This window comes from Cenococcum geophilum, assembly GCF_001692895.1.
Source record: "Cenococcum geophilum 1.58 unplaced genomic scaffold K441scaffold_48, whole genome shotgun sequence".
Classification (NCBI taxonomy): Eukaryota; Fungi; Ascomycota; class Dothideomycetes; order Gloniales; family Gloniaceae; genus Cenococcum; species Cenococcum geophilum.
Genome location: NW_027137606.1, coordinates 1,138,780 through 1,154,103, shown reverse-complemented (window position 1 = coordinate 1,154,103; position 15,324 = coordinate 1,138,780). Strand labels below are relative to the sequence as shown.

Here is a 15,324-nt window from a genome sequence, read left to right as displayed (position 1 = left end):
CTGAATATACTGCCACTCTTTTGTATTATTCTTTTTATCGACAAGTGGCATGACGACGAAGGCGGCGGGCAATGGGGTTGAAGTTAAGTTGTTCTCTCGGTCGGTCTCATTAGCAATAAAAAGTCAGTGGTGTTGTTTAAAACTGTATTAGGTAAAATTAAATAAGAAGCACGAACTCGAGCAGCATAGTTTTTGTGCCCAATTTGATTATGAGGCTGTTCACTAGTTTACTTGACTGATGCTCACGACGTGCGAACTGCGACCTGGATTACATTGGCTCCTGCTAACTATTGCTTGATTGAGCAGCGTGGTCCCTGATTCCATGGCGGATTTTCAATCGCCCCACAAGCTAACCACACTCGTGGTGCACTACCGGAATTAGATATCTTGGTATTGACCTTTACGGGGTTTGGCCAAGCGCCGAGTAGCCCTGGTATTATACATTAATTATTATATATCTCTTGCACAGATAATAACGGTCTATAAAATGCGGCCCGTGTACACTAATTAAAGAGGTGCATGCATAAGCGGTAAGCCGTTCTACCGCATCACTAAAACCCTCAATGAGCTCTAGGGGTGGCCTTATTGTGACCCGATTTTTGGAAACAGGATATTAAGTGGGCTGCACAAGGTCTATATCATTAGATATGTAGTTATGCACCATCTTGGTGGTGTTTAATGTTCTTGACCCCACGCACGGGCTACAATATATAGCACCTTATCTGTGCAAGGGAATTGATGCAGGTGAGTATCAAGCAGGATCCATTTGAAACTGTCAATTTGCTATTCTAAGTAGTATCCTCGCGACGACTAGCATCGTACATAACAATCGAGCGTCCTGTACTGCACCCCTACATTGAACTGAATGATGTATATCAAGCAGCCAAGCGAGCACGTGTCTCGGTGTTGCCTTCTTCAAACCCCGATCCTTGTTAAGGCGTATGCATGCAACACAACATCCTGAACAGCACGCTCGCGATTGGCATCAAACCTACACCACCCTCCCAGACGGTGTTCTACCCTCATTGTGCACCGCCTACCCCACCGTTGCAAGTCCTGCACATCCTGGCGAGCAGCACACTCGGTATTTGGTGTATGACTAGTACAGGATCCAAGGAGCATTTGATCCACCAATGTCCGGTGCCATTAAAGACCTACATGAAGTTTTTATACTCGAAGATGAGGATCCTTACCAGAGTTTACGGCTTCTAGGCCACGGGGGGTGGGGCTCGGTGGATGAAGTGATGAAGAAAGGGGACCCCACTAAAGAATGCTATGCGCGAAAGCAAGTCATCTTGCGATGGGGACCTCAGCGCCAAGAGATGATTGAGCAACTTCGAGAAGAGGCACGCATTATTCATCGACTTTGCCATCGACATATAATAAAGCTTATTGGAACATACACTTGGACAACATTATTCGGTATTATCATGGTACCGGTCGCAGAAACAGACCTTCAACAATTCCTTAGCCAGATTGATAGTATGGGAAATGGTGAGCAGGGGGATCAAGCTCGAGAACATCTTCTTAGCTGGACAGGATGCCTCCTCCAGGGTCTCGACTATCTCCATGAGATGAGAGTGAAGCACCGGGATATCAAACCTTCCAATATCCTGATTAAGGAAGGCGCTGTATATTTTACCGATTTTGGTATATCTAAAATAGTTCCCGAGGGGTTGACAACAGGAACCAATGGCCCTTTCGGACCAATGACTCGTGCTTACGTTGCGCCGGAGGCTCTTAAAGATGATGCGCGCCGTGGACGTGCCGCGGATATCTTCTCTCTTGGCTGCGTGTTTCTAGAGATGGGCACAGCGCTAATTGGGCCTCCTGGGTCCCGTGAGCGCTTTCGTCGTTTTCGTGAGGAGAAGACTGGCACTGTTGCTTACGCCGAGAATACTCTGGTAATTCTTCAGTGGATATGGCACCTATGGGGCCATTGGTTCGTCATTGTCAAGCCTACTCCTCGTCCAAAGGACAGATTTGCACGCCATGGCGCTGCCCTTCCCGATCTGGCATTTCTAATGCTTGATCCCAATCCTGATCATCGGATAACCTCGCGTCAGCTTGTCGCCCTGATTAGCACCCCTAAATTGTACTATTTCGGCAGCGTCAATGCTGCATCCTGTAATGGATGTCAAATTTCACCAGGGTCCGAAGATAATAATCTACCATTGCATTCCGAATTTAAAGAGGTAAACGACCTGGAGTATCCTAAAACTGCCGAGCAAGCCCTAAAGGTTCTAGTCGCACCTGACTGGGACGCGGCGAAGCGCAAGTGGCTGCAATGCCATATGTGGTGGTGAATTTGAGACAGATTCGGTTTTTTGCGGAAGTATTGCGAATAATGGCAAATATAGATTAGCCGTGGACAGCTACGAATGAGCAGCAAGATGAGCACCCGGTGTAATCCAGTCCAGCTTTACCTTGCTGAAGGCCATTTCCTTCCTCCGGAATAGTCGATGTTAGGACTATCGTTATCTCAGTAAGCGACTCAGACGGCAAACGAGACAGTAAATCTCGCTAGTACTTAACTAATATAGCTTTATATAAAACCCCTGTATTTAGGCTTACTGTCTCGTTTACCGTCTGAAGGCCTTTGGTGCGAAAATATAGGAGGGTCGACTATTGATGGAACGCGACACCACTAAAAAGCAGTATATCTCCACTAGTTAACTAGTTAACTACTTTAAAAGGTAATCGATTATATTTTAAGGGCTGCTTTATTTATCTATGTACTTATTTATGCATTTTAGCCAAGATAAAGTTCTAAAATTAGGGGTCTGAGCTTGCTGAGGTAAACGGACGAGGCTTGACAACAATTGTCTCACTGTCTCAGATATTTCAGCGCCAAATGGGGAGCGTGCATAACTCTTAGCTAGGGAGAGAATCACGCACAATTGTGGACTCGGAGTATTTTTTGAAGATGGTGGCCAACACTCGAGGATCGTCTGCACTGGAAAGATCGATGGATCCTCTCGAAGAATGGTGATCTTTTCGCTTGAAAGGCTTCGTATGCAAATCATGAGAGTCTTCCTCAGCTCGTATCACTTGCAGAATCGAGGTCTAGCCGAACTTAGACCTAGTACACCTGGTGAACTCTGATTAATCTTATCCTCCCGGTCTTTTGATGCCAAAATCGGTTCAAACTTTTGATTATCCTTGATCTGTTAATTCGCATCCAACGGTTATCGATAAGAACTAGCCAATCAATCGAGCTGAATTTAACGCCCGTACTGAGGAATATCCCTTGCACCGTCGATGTGCTTACGATCGTGGCCCGTGCACGACGATCAAGAACACCATCCGACAACGGTGCAAGGGATAAGGCTTTTGATTTTGTAGTAATTTGATATACACACGTAATTTTGGGAGCCAAATCGCTCGATATGAAGTTCCTAGCACTTATCCTTCCTGCAGAACGGTATTTTACATTATAGTAGGTAATTAATTAATGGAATTTATATAGGTGTTCGCGCACGGACCACTTACTAGTCAAGGGATATTCTTCACCGGCAACTCTTCAATCTCCTGTGGACATGTCATCTGGAATCTGGAGAAGGATTTGCTAAGCCCTCCGAGGTGGTGTTTGAGGAAGCTTTACCCCTTAGAAGGGCGCTGGCATTACTACCGTATGTTCCACGCGGGAAAAACAGCCAAGCGCGCTTAGCGTCCGGCGTTAAGCGGCGGGGGAACGGCACCGAGCCCTTGCTGTAGTTTTGGTGTTTACAGTATCTTGACACCCTGTCAAAGCGGACAGCAGGAGCTTTCAACGCGTCAAAAATGTCATCTTTAACCTCGCGGCCTGCTGGCTCAGCTTCTTTGAACGGCAATGGCGCTGGTGGTCCGCCGGAGAAGACGTATTTCGAGCAGCAGCGCGAAATGTTGGTGGGGGAAATAGCGCAGGTAAACACAATATCTTCCAGGATGTCCTGCCCACTATGCAAGCGGATAATGACCCTAATGACTGTTATTCTATGATTCAGAGCCTCGAGCATGTCCTCCAGAATATCAATAAGCTAAATCGGAGTTTGGAGGAGGTGATTGCGGTAAGACAATCCCACTGCAGGCATGCTCTGGACCTGTGCGTGCATTGCTGACGGCTACCATGTTATTTACAGGTTGGGAATGAGTTTAGTCCTGTCGAAGCCTTGTGGTCACAATTCGAGAATGTCATGGCCAAAGATCCGGACGCTGATGGTGAGGGACAAGACGGGGAGGCCGAAGAGGGAGAGACAGAAATGAAGCAGGAAGATAAAGCATAGTATCACGTTAATCTATTAAGGCGTTAAATACGGACGTTACAGCATACGGTGGTACGCTTCGATTTCACGCAAAGATACCCTGAGTAGAGGAGTGCGATTATGAATTGTATTGGATCAATATTTTATGAAACACCTGGGACTGAATCCTACACGAATACAAAAGAAGAGATATGTGAACACTCTCCAAGCGTACAATCGGATGATAACAATCAGCCTTTTGTGCTTGTAACGATTCGCCTGAACGCCAAAATAATATATGTATGATCCCAATGACACCATCCATGGCTATTATGCATCAAGCAAGAGCAGCAGCATGACATTCTCGTCATGCAAAAGTCGGTTGGGAGAAAAAGCCCATGATATGTCATTCCAGCATCGATTGTCTCGTCCAGCGTTTTGCTCGTGAAAGTATTTATACCATCGACTTGAAACGAAGGTAATTAGAGAATCTTGCAAGATCGTTTCTTGGGCTTTTTACCCCCGGCAAAGACTGGCGTTCGTCCAGTCTCAACAGGACTCTTGTACTCGTCCCCGACAGCCATGGTGACAGCCTGGTCGAATATCTCTTCAACACCGTCTTTCTCTTTACTACTGCATTCCATGTATATGGCACCCATCCGCTGCGCCACGGCTTGTCCTTGCTCGGGAGTAACGGGGGTTAGACCTTGGGTCTTAAGCAGCTCAATGCAGGATTTTTTGTATCGAAGGTCTGACTTTAGCCCTAGGAGCATGATTGGGGTGGTCGGGCAGAAATGAAGGACCTCGGGATACCACTGTTGAAACAATTAGCAACTATTAAACGAATTAATTTTAAACATAAAATACCTTGTCCATGACATTCTCGAGAGAGTTCGGGCAGTCAATTGCGAAGCAGACGAAGAGAATGTCGGTTTCAGGGTAGGAAAGCGGCCGAAGACGATCATACTCCTCTTGGCCAGCAGTATCCCACAGAGCAAGCTCGACCATCTTGCCCGTTGGCGGGTGTGGAGTGTGCGTGATATAGTTCTCAAAAACGGTAGGGACATATTTCTGTTGAGAATGTTAGCTGTCTATATCTGACGCGTCGAATTGAACTTATTACCTCTGGGAAATTGCCCGAGCTGTAACTAATCAGTAAACAGGTCTTTCCGCAGCCGCCATCTCCAACAACAACAAGTTTCTTGGAATATGCAGGAGGTTCTGTAATGTTGGTTCCGGCCGATTCTCGCCCCGTCGACGACGTGGTAGTGGAGCTGACTGTGCCATTGCTATGCCTTTCACTTGGTGTCCGGACTGGCTTGCGTTGTGTAGAGATAGAGACATTAGGCGCCTTCGAAGAAGGTTTTCGGCGAAGGTAGTCATAGTTCTGTGATGCGTGCGTCGCCATTATTGCTTTGCAAATGCCGGACTGAAAGGATAAACAATGTTCACCAATGAGTGGTTGCTCTTGAGTTCAGACCAGATAAGGCAACTCGTGAGTATCAATATGAACAACGAAGTTGAAGAAAAGTGATGAAGCAATTGTTGCGTTGAGAGTTGAGGAGGGGAGAGTTGAAATTTAGTCAGGAGTGGCGCTCGTTTGTTTTCCTATTACCCATCACCGAAGCAACCTTACTGCGCGTGGACCCCACCATAGCGCCCATGCAGGCCCCTGACACACGCCTCCCGCCACAATCCTTCAGGCGCCTCGATCAGCGTCAAGCGACATCGCTAGGGTCTCAAAATAGCATGCGACTCGATCCCCAACTATGCGAAAAAGCCTGGCCGACCACTCCACCATCTTACCCGCAGACGACCCCTTTCGAATGCATCCATGTTTACGCGAAATGATGGAACTGACAAGAGCGAGGGAGGAAATGGGAGTTCGGTTCTGCCAACTACCACCGTGAAGGAGCCGCGGCTTGATGCGGGAATGCGCGACCATGATCACTGTGCGTCTCAAGTCTCCCTCGGCGTCAGATACCGACTATACACACAGAAGCAGAGGAAACAAGCTAATGTGAGTGTTGTTGCGTAAACAGATGCGTACAGGCTTCCGAAATGGCGGAATACCTTGAGGCAGCGACTGATACCAATTGTTCGACTGGAGACCCCATATCTCGCCCTTTTGCAGGACACATTGCGATCCCCTGCACTGGACTCTTATTTCGCTTTTACTGCGAATCTGGGCACTCATACCTTCTTCATGATTATGCTGCCAATCCTCTTCTGGTGTGGATATACAAGTATAGGGAGAGCGTATGTGAAATTGGTCAGAACTCAAGCTCTCATTACTGACCTGAACTCCAAGGATGGTTCATGTACTAGCTTCTGGGGTCATCTGGAGTGGATTTATCAAGGACATGCTATGTCTACCCCGACCATTGTCTCCCCCGTTACATCGGATCACGATGTCTGGCTCCACAGCGCTGGAGTATGGATTTCCGTCGACTCACTCCACCAATGCTGTGTCGGTAGCTGTATATGCCATTCAGATGTTGCGAACCACAACAGAGACCCACCGTCCGACTGTTCACTTGGCATTGCAAATACTTTTTTACTTCTATGCTGTCTCCATCGTTTTCGGAAGACTGTATTGTGGTATGCACGGCTTTTTTGATGTGGTAGTTGGAAGCATCCTCGGAGCCGGGCTCTCTGCCATACAGATAATCTATGGCAATGCTTTAGATGCTTGGATTTGTCAAGGCTCATACATGAACCCTTTGGTTGCCACGCTAATCATCCTCGTCCTGGTGCGAATCCATCCGGAGCCTGCAGATGATTGTCCATGCTTCGATGATAGCGTTGCATTTGCAGGAGTCATTATTGGATGTCAAATAGGTGCATGGCATTATGCTGGCACTGGGTTTGCCTGGGATTACCCAATCCCTTCCACTGTTCCATTCGATCTCAAACGCATTGGGTGGCTGAAAGCATGTCTTCGCATTTGCATGGGCGTTGGTATTATTTTTGCATGGAGAGGTATCATGAAGCCAGCGCTTTTCAAGATCCTTCCGCCTATTTTCCGAGTTCTTGAACATGCCCGTCTAGACCTTCCTCGAGCGTTCTTTTTGACAGCTTCGTAAGTTGATGCGCTCACTCGATTAGGTATATATATACTGACATCGAATATCGCAGGCAATATAAGAGTGTTCCGAAACTACGAGGAGACGACAATGTCATTCCGTCGGCTTCTGATATTCCTCGTCTCCTTACAAACCTCAGCCATCCACGGAAAAGATCGGTTTCCGTGGGACCGCAGTCAGCGGCAGATGCATATGAGACTCTGGCTTACCGAAACAAACGACGAAGAGAGAGTATCTCGGCCCCAGAAGCCGAAAGGCCGGGAACACCTGGCAAACCTAAGAGTCCCGATAGTAAAGAGGTGCACTTTGGATACTCGACAAACTCGAGATTTCCTTCCAGCGCAAGAGAAAATGTCCCTCTAGGCGTAGACTTACTTCCAACGCCCATATCTTCCCGTGTCCACTCTTATGAACAAATGATGGGTACAGGAGAGCCGGTTGCGAGACCTGTCACGCCTCCAGAAAGTGATGCCAATATCACTAGTGACCTCGACAGAAAGACAGACATACGAGGAGATGAAGAGAAAGAAGACCGTGAAATGTTTATGAGACTTGAAAGACCTCGAGTTAGATACGACGTTGAGGTAATTACGAAGCTTATAGTATATTCTGGTTAGTCGTCCATAATCGCGGAATGGTTCCCATCACTAACCTGTGAACGTTGTAGGCATTGGTTGGTTGGCAGTGGAAGGTAATCCAATTCTATTCGAACTCTGTGGGTTAGGGATGGGTATATAACTGGCATTCATTGCCCCTCTGAGTTGGAATGCGGGCGTTCTGTTCATGAGCATAATTTGTACATAATCCAATATTGTGGCGCTTGGCGCTTTTATGGCTGCGGAAAGGCCAGCCACGAAGTATTCTCTGAAGTTTCCATAACGAAATTGAAGGATCTTCGCCCTGATCCCGAAGTGGAGCTCCTCGTTGATTTCAATGCCTCATCTCAAAACAACGGTTCAAAGGTTGTTGACATCATGATACATCACGTGGAGATGTTCATATTAGATCGCCTCCTGATTGCTAGCAATCGTCTCTCGCGGTGACTGCGAAAGCCCAGATCTCTCCTCTCCCACCTCCAACTTCTCCCATCAGCTTCAAAACCTCCAAGGATGAAGTCGTTACAGACAATACCGGTCGGAGTCTTCCTGCTGCTCGCTCTCACCCCCAATTCATTTGCACATGGCGGTCATGAGCAGGTAACAATAGCTGCCGATGCGGATTGGGCAACGCGACATATGGCAGGTCAGTTCAACATAACTTTCCTGAATTCTCTCATTTACATTCTTTCATTCCTACAGAGGAGCATCACATCACATCCTTCGACGCGGGCGTTTTCTTCACATTGCACGACTACGACAGCTCTGGCAACTGGTCTCCCGACGAAGTCCGGCGCACGTACGGCCTGATGGACGAATCCACAAACAACGTGCCAGAAGAGAAGAAAGCCGATGTGGTACGCATAATCATGGACATGTACGACGCGGACAAATCCGGCACCATCAGCTTCGCCGAGTTCACAATCGCCAATGCCAAAGGCGTCACGCTGCCCGATTTCGGACTAGGCCCGGGACATCATGGTGACGATGAATATGAGTATGAGATCCACCATTTCGAGAAGTATCATGACGAGAATACGAAAGAGGAGGATCTGACACATCCTGAGGATATTGCGCATTTCGCCAAGCATGATCGGGAAGAGGATGAGCGGGAAGAGTTGGAGAGAAGACAGAAGGCGGGCATTATAGAGGCGAATATTCCGGCGAAGTTTAGAAGGAGCGCTTGACGACAGTGTTTCCTTCTGTTTATGGCCTTCGTCTTTTACTCGGACCGTTTGATGAGGGTGATAAATGAAGACGGAGATGAAGACGAAGAAGGTGGGGGGGATGGAGAGGGAGATGAAGATGGAGATGGCGATGATGAATTTGGGATCAATGACGATCAAAGGCTCTTGCGAGCACTGCCCGATCTGAAGTCTGAATTTCGTATTCCTTTACTATCCGGATGTATTTTGATATGGATTCTCTATGAGTATAAGAGCTTCTAGAAGATACCAGGGATGCTGTCTATCACATCAGAGTTCTTTCATCTTTTCTTCGCTGTACAATTTTCTTTGCTCAAGCGCTCATGCGACAAATGGCTAGACCAGCATTTTCAGGTGCGTTTGTATTATATATACCTTACACGAGCACCCCCCTGCGGAATGTATATATCTAGTACGCAATGCATCACTCCTGGTGCATACGTCTTAACCTTTTCCACATGCTCTAGTCTCACCTGCCTCTCTTTCTGACTGCCTTGGGACACGCTTCCTTGGGGCTCGTCATCTACAATCGCTTGAATCTCCCTTACAATATCCTCAGCCTTCGCCTCAATGTCCTTCACCGCAATATTCTCATGCAAATGTATCCACCCACCCATCGCCAGGTCTACCGCTTCAACAGCCGTCTTCCAACTCCCTCTCGATGTCGGCAATAGGCCGCAATTAACGTGACGAATCGGCGGTAACGAATTTCTCAGTCTTAAAATCTTCTCCAAGGCAAATTCATTCGACTCCTCAAACACCCAAAAATCCGCCTCGACCGCCTCACCCTCTAGATCTCCAACCGCGCCAAAACTCTCAACACTCCACCCATTCTCCGCCGCCCCCCTCCTCAGCCCCTCCACACTCCACGGATTCAGCTCCCAGCACAGCACCCTCCGCACCCCGGCCTTCCGGTAACTAAACGCAAAATACCCAATCCCAGCATACAGATCGACCGCCGCACATCCAACTGCTCCGCCCCCCTCGCCCTCGCCCTCGCCCTCTCCCACCGCCAGCCGCACACTCGCCATCCCAAGCACCCGCGCCTTCTCCGACACATTCCCCCGCGAAAACATGGTATGCAGCGGCGCCCACACCTGCACGACGCCATTCTGGCGCGCGGACACCCAGAACGCGGCCGCGAAATCCTCCGCCGTCGGGCCCGCCCCACTGCTCCCCTTCTCCTCCGCCACCGCTGCCGTCGGACGGCCTCCGAAGTCGCCGTGCAGCGGCACCAGCGCGAGCGGGGCTCGCAGCACGTTGGCGCTGCGCCCCTCCTCCTCTCCCTCTTCCGCCGCGGAGGAGGCGCGCTGCGGCGGGATTGGCGCGTTCAGCGCGACGTGAGTGGCGCCGGTGGCGTGTGCGAGGGTGGCGTAGAGGGATGGGAGGAGGGAAAGGGGCGGTTGCAGGGGCAGGGCGGAGAGGAGGGTGGTCCAGGCGGGGGAGCGGAAGGTGTGGGCGGGGAGGAGGAGGAGGGGTTTATAGAGGGAGTAGGTGGATGGGAAGGCGGAGAGGAGGGCGGCGGGGGTGAGGTCGAGCGAGGGGAGGAGGGCGGCGGGGAGGGCGTGCAGCCAGGTTGAGAGGGCTGCGAGGAGCATGTTGCCGCTTGGGGGCTGAGAGAGGGGTTGCGAGGTTGGCGTGGGGTAGGTGGTAATGGAGATGCTGTCGAGCTGTTCTTCTAGCCCTAGGTCGCGGAGGAGTTGCGCCTTGTACTCTACTGATATTTTGTTCTGGGTTGTTTCGTATCCGGGAGCTGGGAGCGTAGAGGGTACGATGAACCACTTGCCGTTTCCAGGATTGCTGTTGCGTTCATCCGCTGAAGGATGGATTTTCATGGCTCGGTTTAAGTGACATGCCCTTTCTAGTGCTGATTTGACGGCCTTGACATGCTCGCGCGGAACCAAGAAGGACAAAAATGCCTCCGCCATATTCCGTCTGATCTTCAAGAAAGACGGCTTTCCGGAGGTTATGGGTAAATATTAAAGAGGAAAGACAGTCAAATTAATGCAATCGAAGTGCAGAACTAGACCAATAATCCAGGAACAACACGTGAATGTCTGAAAAACTCAACCCTTAGAGTTGCACTTTTAAACAAAACTATTCATAGACGTTAGAGAGAGAAAATAACACGCCTCGAGATTTATACTTCGATGAGTGCCGAAGGAGTACTGGAAGAGAGGACGATATAATGGTCTTGAGGTGGGAGAATTTGACAAAGTCGACATTTGGGTTTCGAAATCTTGGCGTTGGATACTCTACAGGGTCCGCACATGCTAGATAATAATGCTACTAGAGCTAATTTGAAGGTGCGGATAGCATGGAGTTTCATTTCCAGAAGGTCACCTTGGAATGGAAAAATGATCAAGTCATTTGAAAGCATTATACAATTATTATTGATGGCCAATTATCCATGCAAAATTAACACAGTAGTATACAGTGCCCAGGCATATTCTTTGAGCCCTTGATCGTACATAGAACTGTAAACTTCCTAACCATTCCTAGAGCCGTGTCGTTCCCTTGCAAAAAATGTGGCAATTCCACTATACATACGATGCACAAACCCACTTCTCGAATCAACCCTCATTCCGCAAAAGCCCCTCTCTAGCAAGTGATATGGGCTGGACCAAAATTAATCAAATGATTATGATATCAAATATAGGTATATCGCCGTCTTCTAAACCAAGTCAGCATCCATTCTCTGCTCAGCCGAAACATCCAGTTCTACGAATTCATAGTGTCGTTCAATTTAAACACGAACAGAGCCGTGATTCCACGTCACTAGAAGTGAATGAGGTAAGGCTTACTCCATCAAGGTCGACTGTATATGGTAGGCTCAACGCGGGATTAGGAATTTAATGGCTTCTGAGAGCTGAGACCAAGCGGAAACCACCCTTAACGGCAAGTAAAAAGAAGAAGGGGTCCCAAATCCTAGTAGTAGTCGTACAACTGTCTCTGGTTTTCTAGTGGAATTCTAAAGATAATTTCTAGTTAGTTGGTGGGGCTTGAAAAGTGTATTGTACGCACCCTCGTGGATAACTGTCTGTTGAAGCAACAGCACGTATAGGATTTGGTTTGGATTGCTCTGGCAAGCCATATCGTCGAATTCGACGCGACTCGAGCATTCCAGAGCCATGATGTTGATCTCCCGAATGCGTACGGTGAAGCTTGGCTTGCCCCCTAGCACTAGTATGAGATTTTTTCTTTTCTGGGCTGTCGGATATAGTTATGGGTTCTCTATTGGTTTGCTTTCGTTGAAATGGGTGCGCTGGTTCATAACGGGACTGAGGCAGAGGGTCTTGATCATCCGGTCTGGATGTGAGTTGGGCTCCATTACGAGGATGTTGCTTAGTGGGCTGCGGAGCATTGCTTTGCACATGCCTGCCGCTATTCATATTCCGCAGATTATACCGTTCCTGTTTGTGGACCGAACTATCATCATTTCGAGCAGGATGCGGTGCTCCAACTCCCGTCCCAGGGGCAGAGGGAGGCCGATCAAGTGTGCCGCGCCTTTCTACGCCGTGGGACGTCAATGACATCCCTTGCATACGGATTTTGTCGTAGGGGTCTGATGTGTTGTACTGACTGCGATGCAATGAGCTGTATTCCGAGGGGGGATTTACAGGTGTTCTGCTAATGGGCAAAGTGTGTTTCGCTGATTGTAAAGACGTGAACAAGGCATCGGATCTCCGATTATTCGGGCTCTGTGGACTGGAAGTAAGATCAATAATCCTTGAATGTTCGGAGCTTTGCACCCCGACGTTGCGAGGGTACTGCAATTGTGCATGTGTATGCCTACTGGGTACGCCCACAGAAGCTTCACGTAGACGTTCGTGTACAGTTGTGTTACCTTGGATGGACTTCTGCCGCTTTGGCAGTGTACTTCCGGTACCGCTTGAATAATCAGACATAGGCGCAGGCCATGACTTGCGCTTGGATCCATGTGGATGTTGATATTGAGCAAGAGGCTGGTCCGATGCATTGTTGATAGGATTGGCTTCTGTATATAAGGTTCTCGGCCTTGAAAATATGCTTTCTGAAGCTGGTGCAGGCGCTTGGTTAGCCTGAGGCTGCTGCGCAATACTTAAGGCATGAAGTGATGGCATATTCTCTGGTTCTAAGGCATCCCGTTCTATTGATGGGATAACAACGTCGCCTTCACCAATTATGTGCTCCGCGCGACGGAGGTATCTTTTCTGGGGGCTGTCATGTAAAGGAACATGTTCGTTACTCCTTCCGGTTGATGAGTATGTGGCAGGTATAACCTCTCTCCGGGTATACTGGGGGGCAGGGATTGAGTGGGAAACAGGCTGAGGAAAACGCTGAGGATTATTATACTCTACCACACCTGGACGCATAGAGCTGTGAGTGGGTGCAGTGCTGTGGGTGTCCGGTCGGGATTGGAGCTATGCTTGATCAGTGGTTGAAATTGAGACTCGCAGGGTCTATCGAGGTGCAGCCTATAAATTAATACAGCTAGTAGAATACTTACTTCGTACAGCACCCCGTTCGATTCCAAAAATCGAGGGGGCTGCTCTCTTTCCGAGGCTATCGCGGTGGGCGCTTCGGGGCTACTAGAGCGTATAAGTAAGCTCAGATGATCCGACACGAGAAATCACACTCACTGGTTTGCCACCAACTGGCGGCCCCGCTCGTAAGCAGGTTCGGTTCTGTACTGTAATCGTGGCTCTGGCCGGTGAGGGTGTGAGATTTGCCTTGAATGAGGTTTAGGGTTGGGAGATATTGCGTGCACATTTTCTACACGACGATCCGTAACAGTTCTGAGGGCAGGCTGCATGGTTTGGTAAACGGGGCGGGGATGCCTCTGAATTAAAGGAATCTGACGTGGGGCGCGACGGACAAAGTACGTTTTCCCAGGCATGCGGTGAGTACTGTGAGCGTCAATCCACTCAACATCAACAAGATCGTTAGCTTGAAGTTCATGGGCTGTGGCTTGGCTTGAAATAATCTCCAGGCTATGTTCTCGACCGTCGGCAGTGGACTCGGCATTTTCACTTTCGTTGTCCTCATCCTCATCGTCATCAAGGACGATGACTTCGCGGAAGGTTTCTTCCATCTCGGGCATTCCGGTATCACCTTCGCCACGCCATTTCATCAGCTGATCAAGCGAGGCTTGCTCGACTTTCGATCTGGCATCTACATACGAGCCGACCTTCAAAAGTCGGTCGTAGTCGGTATATTCATGGCGAATATGGGCTACTACCGCGAGCTGGACCCGGCGCGGCAATGGCAACTCTTGAGCATTACCTACCCTCTTGGTACCCTGGAAAAAGTCAGTCGAGACAAACATGGAAGACATACTGGCCGGCTACTTCTCGAAAAGCATGCTTCACGATAGCTTCTAGATCCTCATCGGGAATTTTGGGAAAGAGGTCGCGAATGGCCGCTCGAATCTGTTGGCTTGTTTCTTGGACAGTGCCCGGTCGGCCGTGGAGGCCCATCCGACTGCCATGAGTGGCAAGGCTTCGAGCTAATCGCGAGGTCGCGATACCATCTAGATTTTTCTGGTAAGTTCCTCCACGATAACTGTAGCCAAGCCAGTCGCAGGCTTGGTCCACAACTTCATTTGGGAAATGATGTCCTATTCTATGCACATGATGTGCAATCTTCTCGGGATTTACGTGGGCTTTGTTTTTTGGTTTGGCCTTTCGAGACGTAAGTAAAGCCAACTTGACAGGAAAGAAAAGGGGTTGCACAAACCGAAACAATGTGAGCTACGAGTCCTCGTTTTCTGCAGAGATCTTTGCAATATTCTGTGAGATCTGGTGTACCGGCGGGGACGAATGAATATCCGACTGGTGCATGTGCATCGTATGAAATCTGGAAGGATTTTCAGCTTTTGCCAGAAGCGCACTGATGGGAGAGTCGACCAACTGCAGAGTGAAGTTTCTTCTTTTCTTGAGTAACAGATTCAAGAAGGATTTTATATGGTTTCTTTTTGCGAGCTTTCGTAACTCTGTTAAGAGACCCGCTTGGTTGTGCAGCTGGCGCACGATGATTGACTCTTGTCATCTCGTGTTTGCCTCACTTCCATGGGACCGCTTTGAAGCAGGTCTTACTTAGAGAGAAAGAAAGCGCAAGAATGCGTTAGTTAGCTTTCCTAGTGCCTTACAAGTAATCTACAATGTTGATGATTATAATCCAGCAACTGCTACAATCCGCAGTGTTGCTGTTGTCGCAAGCAGATGCGGCGGTA

General features: G+C 48.8%; 8 protein-coding genes across 8 annotated transcripts; 4 read left to right on the top strand and 4 right to left on the bottom strand.

The window, feature by feature from the left end:
• Positions 1–1,133: 1,133 nt before the first annotated feature.
• K441DRAFT_680507 (kinase-like protein) lies at positions 1,134–2,306 on the top strand (the record flags this gene model as incomplete). The annotated part of the gene is made up of 1 exon (XM_067651378.1): positions 1,134–2,306. One exon carries the CDS (start codon positions 1,134–1,136, stop codon positions 2,304–2,306), a length of 1,173 nt encoding a protein of 390 aa, XP_067499851.1.
• Positions 2,307–3,694: 1,388 nt separating this feature from the next.
• K441DRAFT_666451 (uncharacterized protein) lies at positions 3,695–4,456 on the top strand. The gene is made up of 3 exons (XM_067649664.1): positions 3,695–3,906; positions 3,987–4,049; positions 4,122–4,456. The coding sequence occupies exons 1-3, from the start codon at positions 3,784–3,786 to the stop codon at positions 4,263–4,265; spliced, it is 330 nt and encodes a 109-aa protein (XP_067499850.1). The 5' UTR covers positions 3,695–3,783; the 3' UTR covers positions 4,266–4,456.
• A 249-nt stretch (positions 4,457–4,705) lies between these two features.
• K441DRAFT_680505 (ras-domain-containing protein) lies at positions 4,706–5,631 on the bottom strand (the record flags this gene model as incomplete). The annotated part of the gene is made up of 3 exons (XM_067651377.1): positions 4,706–5,038; positions 5,091–5,294; positions 5,347–5,631. The coding sequence occupies 3 exons, from the start codon at positions 5,629–5,631 to the stop codon at positions 4,706–4,708; spliced, it is 822 nt and encodes a 273-aa protein (XP_067499849.1).
• A 330-nt stretch (positions 5,632–5,961) lies between these two features.
• On the top strand, positions 5,962–8,209 carry K441DRAFT_666449 (acid phosphatase/Vanadium-dependent haloperoxidase). The gene is made up of 5 exons (XM_067649663.1): positions 5,962–6,175; positions 6,266–6,482; positions 6,535–7,305; positions 7,362–7,921; positions 7,977–8,209. Exons 1-5 carry the CDS (start codon positions 6,058–6,060, stop codon positions 8,045–8,047), a joined length of 1,737 nt encoding a protein of 578 aa, XP_067499848.1. The 5' UTR covers positions 5,962–6,057; the 3' UTR covers positions 8,048–8,209.
• Positions 8,196–9,284, top strand: K441DRAFT_246376 (uncharacterized protein). Its single transcript, XM_067640743.1, has 2 exons — positions 8,196–8,551; positions 8,608–9,284. Exons 1-2 carry the CDS (start codon positions 8,419–8,421, stop codon positions 9,090–9,092), a joined length of 618 nt encoding a protein of 205 aa, XP_067499847.1. The 5' UTR covers positions 8,196–8,418; the 3' UTR covers positions 9,093–9,284.
• A 191-nt stretch (positions 9,285–9,475) lies between these two features.
• K441DRAFT_579754 (uncharacterized protein) lies at positions 9,476–10,945 on the bottom strand (the record flags this gene model as incomplete). Its single annotated transcript, XM_067644342.1, has 1 exon — positions 9,476–10,945. The coding sequence occupies one exon, from the start codon at positions 10,943–10,945 to the stop codon at positions 9,476–9,478; it is 1,470 nt and encodes a 489-aa protein (XP_067499846.1).
• Positions 10,946–11,740: 795 nt separating this feature from the next.
• Positions 11,741–13,675, bottom strand: K441DRAFT_246335 (uncharacterized protein). The gene is made up of 3 exons (XM_067640742.1): positions 12,135–13,675; positions 11,915–12,081; positions 11,741–11,781 (listed from the first exon to the last, which is right to left on the bottom strand). Exons 1-2 carry the CDS (start codon positions 13,463–13,465, stop codon positions 12,039–12,041), a joined length of 1,374 nt encoding a protein of 457 aa, XP_067499845.1. The 5' UTR covers positions 13,466–13,675; the 3' UTR covers positions 11,741–11,781; positions 11,915–12,038.
• Positions 13,676–13,728: 53 nt separating this feature from the next.
• Positions 13,729–15,140, bottom strand: K441DRAFT_579825 (uncharacterized protein; the record flags this gene model as incomplete). The annotated part of the gene is made up of 4 exons (XM_067644344.1): positions 13,729–14,391; positions 14,441–14,773; positions 14,829–14,948; positions 15,003–15,140. The coding sequence occupies 4 exons, from the start codon at positions 15,138–15,140 to the stop codon at positions 13,729–13,731; spliced, it is 1,254 nt and encodes a 417-aa protein (XP_067499844.1).
• Positions 15,141–15,324: the final 184 nt, after the last annotated feature.